Source organism: Ictidomys tridecemlineatus, chromosome 3, assembly GCF_052094955.1.
Source record: "Ictidomys tridecemlineatus isolate mIctTri1 chromosome 3, mIctTri1.hap1, whole genome shotgun sequence".
NCBI lineage: Eukaryota > Metazoa > Chordata > Mammalia > Rodentia > Sciuridae > Ictidomys > Ictidomys tridecemlineatus.
In genome coordinates, this window is record NC_135479.1 from 146,232,499 (window position 1) to 146,244,620 (window position 12,122).

The following is a 12,122-nucleotide window of genomic DNA, read 5'->3' on the forward strand; positions in this document are numbered from 1 at the left end:
GATTATCTGGGCTATTTGCATGTCCTGTCTCTCATTGGATGCCTGCCCTGGGCTTGGTCACTACCCACTAGACCAGAATGCAGTGTGCACCCTAGGAGGAAGGAGATAACATTGTGGAGCACTGGCAATGTTATTTTCTAATCGGTGCCACTGTTTTCCTATTCCCACTTAAAATTTGTGTTGCCCCCAAGATCATCTCTCATCTTTTCACCCACCATAAAACCTAAACAGGTATCATTTGGAGAAGTTATTTTTAAGGTTTCAATACTGATAAAACTCTTTTTAGGAGTTAACAAAGTTTCCAAGCAATTTCAAAGCAAGGCAAGGGCAAAAATTATACCTGGGAGTGGTTTTGATAAGGTTTCTTGGCTTTGCTTGCTCACTTACAATGTGCAGAGTCAGAAAGCTCATGGGGAAACTGACATCTCATTTGAGCCTTTTCTGAGAATTTGTTTCCAGGGTATTTTTCTTCCTTGTCTCCCAGGTCATAAGAGCTGGGCTGGTCACTGTGATGAGAAGGACTAGGACCCAAGCTTTAGGGGCACTTCAGGTGTTAGCTGTAGGTAAGGCAGGGGATGTGCTGTCAGGGAACTTGAGAATATGAATAAGGCAGTAGTGACATTGGTCTATCAATACTGTTCAGGTCCCCAAGGAGGAGATTTTCTCAATTATGGATGATTCTCTAGCAAGGGGTATGAGAAGTAGCCTAATGTCACCATTCAGGGAACAGATGCAGCATCTACACTGCTGGCTATGAATCTAAGCTATGCCATTTAGTGCCTGTGTTGATCTTAGGTAAATTACACAACCTCTCTGTGCTTCAGTAAATAAAATATTGAATAATAACAAAAACTAAACAGCAAGTTATGAGATAATATTTACAAAAATGCTTGGAACGGCACTTGTCACAAAGACACCCCCCTCCACACACACATATACACACATACACATTTATTTCACCACCCCCAAAATTAAGGTAGCAGGTCACTGTCCTGTGATGAACCCAGCCTAATTCCATTTTAAGATTGGGAGCCATCTCATCACAAAGTCATGAAAAGTTAATTTCGGTTTTACTATAAATTACTGCAATTTCTAAACTTGTTTGGAATGTTTGCCTGAGCCGTGAACTCACCCATGCCTGGCTTTCCCTGACCAGATGACAATCCTTTCTGAAACCTTAGCAGTGCCTCATAAATTCTGATGTTGGGATCTGAATTTACTCCCTACCTTGAAATATCATGCCATGTAAATCATTAACCTGCTATCTGCCTTTGTATTATGCTTGTCAAAATCCTGTTATCTGTAAGTTCTCAAGATACCCCCCTTTGCAACTTTTTGTGCTATAAAACCTTGTTCCTGGGGAGCTGGGGTGCTGATCTCTAGCCTGGATTGGGAGAGACAGCTGCTGATCAGCTCTCTGTTTTGTGTACACAATACAAGCTTCCTTTAATTTGATTTAAAATTGGAGTCGGTGATCTTTTGTTTGCATCAGGGTTCAACAGCCTGGTGGAAGCTGTTGTCATTACCTGTGTCTGTGGAGTGATCAATTAGCACCCTTATAAACCTCACACACATGAGCTCAGCAAGCCTCAAGGTGCTAAGCGAAAACAAAAATCACAAAAGGCCGATCCCAGCCAGCAGGCAAATAATTTGAGGGAGCATCTCTTCATGGTATCCCAATCCTTTGGGGACAGTGGCCCAGGGCATGTTTTGTGGCAATATAGGGGAGGTGACTTTATGGCTGGGCTGGTTAGTCAGGGCCAGTTAGCCAGGGGGTGGACTCTGTGACAAATGGCAGGCTAAACTGGCCCCCTCTGTCTCGCACCATGACTGGGACGGCCTCCCCCTCAGTGCTGCAGGTGGAGAAAATGAACAGCAGGAAGGAGCAGGCTGGGAGAAACTAAAAGGCACTGAGTCACAGGATGTGCAGCAAGCACCCTCTGTTAACCCCAGTTCAAGGATGAAGAAACTGAAACTGAGAAAGAGCAGCAAACAGGGAAGGTCTGGATTGTCTGAGGCTTCTAAAACTTGGGGGTTGAGAGATTGCTAAAAAAAAAAGTTTGCATAATTCAAAGGCAAAATGCCCATGGCCACTGTAATGCCACCGGAAAGGAGGAGAATGCGATACAGGGAAAAGATGCAGTAGGAAGAGACAGTGGTTAAGTCTTATCAAATCATCAGGCATGTGAGGGTTGCTAGGGATCTTCAGAGAGTCTTAAGGGGAGCGTGAAAAGGACTTATGTGAGTGGGGAGCCCTGAAGCATCAGCTTTGTTAGCTTTGTGGTAAATCTGCTGACATAACTGAAGGTCTATAGTAAGGTGAGACTACTTGTCTATGGGCACAGGCTGGTGGAGAAAGGAACAGGAGGAGGAGGGAAGGCAGGGGACATGGAACACAATGCTGTGTAACAGAAGGAGGCTTTTTGGAAGTCCATCAGGTATTTCCTAGGAACCCAAGAGTACCATAAATGGAGACAGAGAAGACCAGAAGGATTAGGTGTGAGCAGAAGTCAAGTGACCGGGCCTCAGTGCAATGCCAGATGCCACTGTATAGCCCAGTCCATCTTATTCTGTGCATCCAGGCCCCTGAGGGTGAAATGGAAGAAGATGCATGCTTGAGGAGGGTTCCATCCCAGGCCAGGCCTGCCTGCTGTTACCTGAGCTACGGGCTCAGTCATGACACTTCCTTCTCCTCCAGGAAAGTCTCCTGGTACATGGTACAAGACCCACCAAGTGTCAGGCCTGGACTTGCTGTGATCAGATGCATTGGGAGATAGTGGAAAGATTCTAGGACTTCACACAGTAAAAAGGTTCTTACCAGAAAGCAGGAAGGCCATCACAAACAGAGTGATTCTCAGTCCCATGATGCTAGGGTTAAAAAAGAAAAGATAAAACTTGGTTAGAAAATGAAACTGAAACCAATGTTCACCAAAACAAGACCTAGAAGTGGAGTCTGGGATTCACTTGGGTTCCTGGGTGAGGCAGAGACAAGATTATGTGCTCACTAAAGCTATTTCCTTTTCCTCTTAGTTCCACAGATAGGCCATATTTCCCGGCCTCTCCTGATGTTAGCCACATGACTGGGTTCCAACCAATGAAATTGTGAACAGAAAAAAATGAACGTTACTTCCAGACATGGCTATCAAAGCCTCCTTCCTGCTCTCTCTCTTTCCTGCTTCTTAGATGCAGGGAATTCAGAGGAAACATTCAAGGTCCTAGAAAATGGCAAATTCTACTATGGAGGAGAACTGTTTAGCTGAACAAATTAATAAAACTGTTCTCTCCACACTTCCCCCAGAACTGATCCAAACTGGACTGTGACATTGGAAAAAATAAAATAAAATAAGGAAACTTATTTTGTTGGGTAATAAAATTGTGGGGATTATTTATAACAGTAGCTAGCATTACTTCTTTTGAACAACACAGCAGGTCTAATGGGTCACAGGGAGGGTAGTTACATTTAAAAATCAATCTTTCTTTTGTTTCCTTGTGTTTTTCACTTTTAATGTGCATCAAAATCAGCCAGAGAGCATGTAAAACAGTTTCCAAGGCTTTATCATAAAGAGTTTGATTTAGTAGGTAGAGTTGAACCCCGTGAATGCTTATGTCTAACAATCTCACAGGTGATGGATGCTGTTGTCCAAGGACCACACTCTGAGAAACACAACAATAGAACATTTACTCAGTCTACATGATGGAGCCAAAGAAAACGACATGCATGAATTCATAATCTCTTTCCCTTTCTCCCTCCTTCACTACAGACCCACTTACCCCATTTATACAAAAATGGGCGTAAGGTGGATTACACAGAAAGCAAAGAAAAAAGAAAGAACCAACATTGGAAATAAGTTGAAAAGCAAGCCTGTTATGGTTTGGATATGAGGTGTCCTCCTGCAAAGCTCATGTGTTAATCCAGGAACGTTTGAGGTAAAACAATTAGATTATGAGATCTGTAATCTAAGCAATGGGTTAATAGTTTGGCTGGATTGCTGGGGAGGGGGTAATTGTAGGCAAGTGGGGCATGGCTGGAGGAAGCAGGTCACTGGGGATATGCTTTGGGGATGATATATTTTGTCCCTGGCTCTTTGCATTTTCTCTCTGCCTCCTGGGTACCATGAGAAACTTTTCTGTGCCACACCCTCTGCCATCAAGTTCCATCATCATCTTAGGCCCAGAGCAATGGAGTCGACCAGTCATGGACTAAGATCTTTGAAATCATGAGCCCAAATAAACTCTTCTTTCTCTAAGTTGTTTTTTGTCAGGTATTTTGGTCACCATGACACAAGGCTGGCTAATACAAAGCCAAATATGGGAATATAAAATGGAACTTGGGACAAAGCTAATGCTAAATGCTTACCATAGGAATCTGCCAACATGCATTTGGTGGGGCATAAGTTTGCTTCTAGCTTTTTTCAAAGTTAAGTTTTTTGTTTTTTGGGTTTTTGTTTTTGTTTTTGCTATACTGGGAAACCCAGTATAGCAAACCCAGAGGTGCTCTACCACTGAGAGACATCCCCAGACCTCTTTCATTTTTTAAATTTTGAGACTGGGTCTCACTAAGATACCATGGTGGCCTGGAACTTGTGATCCTCTATCTCATCCTCCTGGGTTGCTGGATTATAGGCATGTGTCACCACACCTAGCTGGCTTGTAACTTTTTAACAGTCAAGGTGAAAAGGAAAACCTAACTGGTGAATTAATCCACAGGATTTTCCATTAATTCACAGATTTGTTCATACAAAACAAACTGTAACTTAGAAGATACACAACTATTCTTTACCCAATAGAGGAAATTTCTTCCATGGTGTGGTTTGTCTAAAGCCACTCTTGATCCCAAGGTGCTAGGCACCCTTCCCTCTGCCTCCACAGCACCTAGAGCAGGGCATTGGGTTAAATGTGTCTGTTATATTTCTTTCTTTCTAGACTATAATGTTTATTTTTTAATTAAAGTTTTAAAATAGATTACATCTGTAAATTTTACTAAATTTAAAAGGTAAAGATGACAGGCTGGAGTTGTAGCTCAGTGGTAGCGCACTTGCCTAGCATGTGCGAGGCCCTGGGTTCAATCCCCAGCACCGCATAAAAATAAATAAAATAAAGGCATTGTGTCCAACTATAACTAAAAAATAAATACTTAAAAAAAAAGACGAGAAACAGTAGAAAGAAAGTCTCCCAACTGTTGCATCATTATCTAGATTTTCTCTGTAGGTGTAACTGGAGTGACCATTGTTACCTGATACCAGTTTCTTGCCTCTATTTGGAGTTATTTTAGGCAAAATAAAATAATAGCCCCTTAAACTGTTCTCCTTTTATTTTTAAACTCAAGGGTAGCATTCTATACATAATTTTGCACACTTACCATCTGGAGATTCTTCTGTATCAGTATGTAATGAGTATTCTCACATTAATGTTGCATATTATTCTACCATATGCTATTAGAGGGCAATACTTTTTTTGCCAGCCCCCACTAAGGAACATTTAGATCGTTTCCAATCCTTTGTTGCAATTATACGCCACAAAATTGCAAGAGAGTGCTATATTCTTTGCAGTAGACTTGCTTGACTTGTTAAAGAGTAATGCAATTTTAGTTTTTACATATATTGAAAATTTGTCCTATCTTAAGATTGCATGTTAATGTTTCCATCAACAAAACACAAGAGTGCTTATTTTCACACTCTTTGGGTCAATATTGTGTTTTCTAATTTGTGATCTTTGCCATTAGGAAAGGTTAAAATGGCATCTTGTTACGATTTTTAAAATTATTGTTATTGTGGTAAAATACACATAACACAAAATTTACTGTCTTAAAAATTTTCAAATATACATTGGCATTAAATAGATTCATATTACTGTGCAACCATCACATCCATCTCTAGAAGTCTTTTAATTTTGCAGAACTTTAACTCTGTACCAATGTAAAATGTATCATTACAACTCTGTAACTCTGTTCAATGACTCTTTATTCTCCCCTTCTCCCAGGCCCTGGAAACCACCCTTCCATCTTCTATCTCAATGAATTTGACTATATTAGGTGTTAATGGGATCATATAGTCTCTGTCTTTTTGCGACTGGCTTCGTTCACTTGGTATATTGTCTTCAAGGTCCACCCTGTTGTAGCACATGTCAGAATTTCCTTATTTTTTAAGACTGAATTCTAGTCCATGTATGCTATACTACATTCGTCTGCTGATGGTCACTTGAGTTGCTTCCACCTTTCGGCTGTTGTGAATAACAGCTGCTCTGAATGTGGGTGTACAGATATCTCTTCCAGACCCTTCTTTCACTTCTTTTAGGTAAAAACCCACAAGTAGAATTACTGATCATATGGAAATATTATTTTTAAGTTTCTGAGGACCCAATAAACAGTTTTCCACAGCAGTCACACCATTTCACATTCCCATCAATAGTGCACAGAGTTATATTTTGTCCACATCTTTGCCAACACACTTTTTAAATTTTTTTCAATAGCAGCAATACCAATGGGCATGGGGTGGTTTTTACTGTCATTTAAAATGAGTTTCTTGTGTGATTCTGGGCATTTTTTTTCAAATGTATAAGAGGTAGCATGTCCTGTTTCATGTTCTGTCTACCCTTGATCTTAGCCAAAAGGCCAAGAAGTGATCATGTGCTGTCTATACATTTATTTTGTCCACTTTCAATTTGAGTCTTTGGTTTTTTTCTTATTGATTTGTAGGAGCTCTTTTACATTTAGAAAATCAGTACTTTATGACAATGTTGCAAATACGTTTTGTTGCTGAAATACACAGCAGGAGTTCAACATATGAAATGAGTAGCTAGTTCCCAATCCCCCTCCCTTCCAGTTATTTTAATGGGCTTTGAACCTTGGGCCACTCTCTGTTAAACTAACACTGACACCACTCAAGGGCAGAGCCAGTGAGATTGATTCCTGGGCATCTCCTCATGCTCAATCACTAACAGCATCCTATTTGACATAGGATTTGAGGACTGGGCCTCCTTTGAATCTAAGTCTCCACCTAAATATAGGAATCCCTCATGTTTGTAAACTAAAAATCAGCCTGCTTAACCTAAGACAATCATGTTAAACAGGGACCTAGACTCAAATTATATTTTGTCATAAATTTAATAAATCATCTTTAATTCAAATAATCACATGAAATCAATATGGCCGTGGGAAATCTTTATGTCTTAGACAAAATGTAAGTCAGTAGGGAGAAGCACTGGCCCTAACAAGGAAGTCAGTATCATTTTGGACTTCCCTATTTGGGAACTCTCTCTTCCCCTGGGTAGAGACTGCTTTTCCTTTACTTCCTTTCACTGACACTGGTTTTGTCCTCTGAAACTACCCAGAGTAAGTCTAACATTCTTTAGTCAAAGCTTTTCAAAGGATTTGGGGACAGCCATCATAACCCCCTTCAACGTCCTGGCCTGGCCCAGCAGGGACAGTCCTTACAGGAAACTTCACTCTGGCGATTGTGTAAATGGCACATGATTCTGGAAGACACTTTGGATACTGAGTTTGTCAGTGATGTTATTAAAATATGATACTCAAATACTTGAGGTTGACATGATCCCTTTTTAAAAAAAAAATTAAATATGGGGCTGGGGTTGTGGCTCAGTGGTAGAGTGCTCGCCTAGCACGCATGAGGCTAGGGATGCTGGGTTTGATCCTCAGCACTACATAAATGTAAAATAAAGATATTGTGTCCACCTATAACTAAAAAATAAATATTTTTTAAAAAAATAAGTATAAATGTCCTGTGTGAAGAATATTTTTCAACTCTAGCCATTGTGTGTGTGTGTGTGTGTGTGTGTGTGTATGTGAGAGAGAGAGAGAGAGAGAGAGAGAGAGAGAGAGAGAGGAGAGAGAGAGAGAGAGAGAGAGAGAGCATACCAGGGTCTGGGTTGGGAAGCTGTTTCCTTCAGTGTTATTGGCACTATGGGAAGGCAGAAATGCCACTGCTCCCTCAGGAATGAACCCCAGCCACAGTGACAAGTCATGGCTTTCTCCAGCTGTCCCAAGAAGTGGAAACTCATACCCTTGAAGGGGGAGGGGGCTGTAAAAAGGGGAATGAGAGAGGAAACAATCTAAGAAGAAAAGACAGTCTCTTCAACAAATGGTGCTGAGAAAACTGGAAATCCATATATAGCAGAATGAAATTGAACCCCTATGTCTCACCCTGCACAAAACCCAACTCACAGGGGATCAAGATCCTAGGCATGAGACTAGAGACTCTGCACTTACTAGAAGAAGATGCAGGCCCAACTCTCCACCTTGTCGGCTTAGGAAACCACTTCCTCAACAAGACTCCTGAAGTGCAAGAAGTAAAATCAAAAATCAATAAATGGGATGGTATGAAAGTAAAACGTTTCTTCACAGCAAAGGAAACAATCAAGAACTTGAAGAGAGAGCCTCCAGAATGGGAGAAAATCTTTGCCACCTGCACCTCAGATAGAGCATTAATCTCCAGGATATGTAAAGAACTCAAAAAACTTAAACACCAAAAAAAAATCAAATAACCAAATCAATAAATGGGCAAAGGAACTGAACAGACACTTCACAGAAGAAGAAATATGAATGGTCAGAAAATATATGAAAAAATATTTAATTTTTCTAACAATTAAAGAAATGTAAATTACAACTACACTAAGATTTCATTCTCATTCCAGTCAGAATGGCAATTATCAAGAATACAAATAATGGTAAATATTGGCAAGGATGTGGGGGAAAAGGTATGCTCATACACTGCTGGTGGGACTTCAAATTGGTGCAGTATGGAAAGCAGTATGGAGATTCCTCAGAAAACTTGGAATGGAACACTATTTTACCCAATTATCTCACTCCTCAGCATATACCTAAAGAACTTAAAATCAGCATATTGTAGTGACACAGCCATATCAATGTTTATAGCAGCTCAATTCACAATAGTGAAGCTATGGAATCAAACTAGGTGCTCTTCAATAAATGAATGGATAAAGAAAATGTGGTATGTACACACAAAGAATATTACTCAGCTATAAAAAAATGAAATTATGGTATTTGCCAGTAAATGGATGGAACTGGAGACTATTGCCGCAGTCTGGCTGGGCACAATTCAGGAGCCTCTTGTCAAAAGAAACTAACTTTATTTTTAGAACTACAAATGCCAAGCAAAACAGCTCCTCAGGAAAAAAACCCTCAGAGCCCAACTGCCACCACCAGCTTCCACAAGCCTCTCACCCCCACAAACCTCCCCACCTCCCACAATCCTCCTGCTCTTGAGGCCGATTGGCTGGGTCGCATGGGCGGAGCCAAAGAAGTCCCCCAATGAGCAGCTCCGTGGTCTGAAAGGGCAGGGAAACAGCCCAACGAGCAGCTCCGTGGAGGAGCCAATCAGATAGATGTTGCTGGGGCCGCTGTGAGCCAATCATCAGCCGGCAGCTGGAAGTTTGCTGGCAGCTGGAAGTTTGCTGGGGCCCCTTTGGCTGTGGCTCTCAACAGACTATCAAGCTAAGTGGAAATAAGCCAACCCCCAAATCCAAAGGTTGAATATTCTCTCTTATATGTGGATGCTACACACAACAAAGCAGAGAGGGAACAGAAGTTCATTGGATTAGACGAAGGGGAATGAGGGAAAAGAGGGAAATAGAAATAGGAAAGACAGTAGAATGAATTGGACATAACTTTCCTATGTTCATATATGAATATGCGACCAGTCTAACTCCACATCATGTACAACCACAAGAATGGGATCCTAATTAGAATAAGTTATACGCCATGTATGAACAATATGTCAAATACACATTACTGTCAAGTATATCTAAAAAGAAAAACAACAACAAAAAGATCTCGGTTGCCTCTGTGGATCATGATAGGAGAAACTGATTATTGGTGTATTCTGAGCAAGGCTGATTCTATTCCTCTGTTATACAAATATGTTTACTTTGTAAAACTACATGAAGCTTAAAAAAATCTAAGAATTTACAGGGGGATTCTCTGAAAGGAGACTTTTGTCAGGTGAACTATTCAAAACCTTAACAGACTAGCCCAAGTGAGTCAAGTTTCATTCCATAAACCAAAGAGCACCTGCCACACACTGTTTCCTCTTATTTTGTATGCCCAGTCCGTCCCAGAACATGAGTAAGAGTCAGGTGAATGATTAATTACATACACTACTGTTCTTCTTGCCAAGGTGAGAAGAAATTGCCGTAGGCCATGCAGCTACCAAACGGTGGACAGTTGAGACTTAAACAGACCCAACCTCACTGACTTCTATTTGACATTGGTGCAGCTCCTTTAAAAATGTCAGTCGGCTTTAGCTTTGTAGTGGGAGCAAACAGAATGGATTCAGATTCTATCCACTCTTGAAATAAGAAGAGGGCCAAGTGTGGTGGCGACTCTTGGAATGACAGTGGGACACTCAGAGAAATAGGCTGGGCTAGGGGGAGCCGGAGGCAAAAACTACCCCTTTTATTATGGGGGTTTCCGGCCTGAGCTGCCATTCATTCTACAAATATCACACAGCACCCACCATCTGCCCAATGGAGAGAGCTTTTCTATGCTCTAACTCCGTCAGCTAATTATGTTTCCAGGGCTGGGGATGTGGCTCAAGCGGTAGCGCGCTCGCCTGGCATGTGTGCGGCCCGGGTTCGATCCTCAGCACCACATACCAACAAAGATGTTGTGTCCACCGAGAACTAAAAAATAAATATTAAAAATTCTCTCAAAAAAAAAATTATGTTTCCAGGTGGGTTTGGCTTCAGGCACAACTAGAAGAGTCCTGGGGAAATAGGAGTCCCGAGAGAAAAGGAGTGGAAAATGAAGGGGGCTGGTTTATGTCTTGGGTCTGAAGGAGCAGGAGGCATCTAATATAGGCCAAAAGCAGATGAGAGGACACATATGACGGCGGCCACCTATGGGGTGGGACAGGGGAGTGCAGGTGTGGTGAAACAAGAAATGAGAGAAGAGTTTCCAGGTAGAAGCTGGAGGGCAGCAGAGAAAGACATTTCCTATTTTACAACTTTGTCTAGAATATTAGTGGTAATCGGGGTTCCAGGGGAAATGTTAAGCTGGTATCTTAGGAAGCGTATTCATTCAGATAGTCTTTCAGGCAGATGTTTACTGAGTTTACTCAGGAGTGGTTTTGTTCTAGAGGTTTCTGGTGATGATGTCAAGGTGTGTGGGCCTTGGCCCCTCATCCAGTACTAAAAAGAAAGTGGAATGTCTCAAGGGAACTCCAAGTCAAGCTCCAGGATTAGTATGGAAGTGGGAACACTTAGCCCCTCCTGGGGCCTATAGAGTCCTCCTTGTTCCAAGCAAAATGGGAGATGCTATACCTCGGTGGAGGAAGGACCAGGTCTGCCCTCAACCCAGCAGCACTCAGGGCCAGGATTATTGCTTCTTGCAGAGCCTAGTTGTGGCTGGACCAGTCAGGCTTGCTGGGCTTGTACATTAACTGGGCAAGAAGAGTGGACGCCAGGAGGAACTCCAACTGCCTGAGGCCTTGACTTGCCTCTGGGTGCAGTGTGCTTCACTGAAGTACTTCTGCAAGCTCCAGAACCCAAAGATACATGTTTAGAGTAGCTATTAATATCTTTGAGGCACTGGGCAGAAAAGAGCAGGCTTATTTCCTTTTTTTTAAAATAAAGTTTCTGAACTGCAAAATGAGAAGGTTGTTGGGAAGGCAAAGCCATCTGAGTTTTCACGAGGCTTCTGACCAAGTGTCTCACTATAGGCTTGAAAAAGCAATGTGGAGAAAAGTGGGATCAATGGAATCAATGCTAGAACGGTTATTAACTGCTCATTTGTTCATTCATTCATTCATTTATGGGTTCATCCCACAAACATTTCTTGAGCCAGTCATTGTGCTTAGAGCTGGGAATACAATGATGCACAAAACCAGAAAGAACTTGTCTTCATGTGGTTGCTTAGAGTTTAATAGAGGAGCAAGATAATGATCAAATGATCATATGAATGAATGTAAAATTATTACCATGGTAAGTGCTAAAAAAGAGAGGTTCCTGGTACTCTGAGAACCTGTTATAGGACTACTTTTAACTGACATTCAGAGAATGACTGATAGATTGAAAATGGACACATATTCTTTGCTATTCCTCCCATGAAGAGGTGGAGTCTAAGTCTCCTTGAACCCAGGCTGGCTCTC

General features: G+C 41.6%; 1 protein-coding gene across 4 annotated transcripts in view; it reads right to left on the minus strand.

The window, feature by feature from the left end:
* Positions 1-12,122, minus strand: part of Cd86 (CD86 molecule) — a 70,634-nt gene that overhangs the window by 29,406 nt on the left and 29,106 nt on the right. For 3 of the 4 annotated variants that reach the window (XM_013359696.4, XM_040270276.2, XM_078044131.1), the window contains exon 2: positions 2,819-2,868. In XM_013359696.4, coding sequence (XP_013215150.2) covers positions 2,819-2,868 — 50 coding nt within the window. Of the gene's footprint in view, positions 1-2,818; positions 2,869-3,005; positions 3,077-12,122 lie in introns of those variants that run through there. The other variant, XM_078044132.1, reaches the window with a different exon arrangement.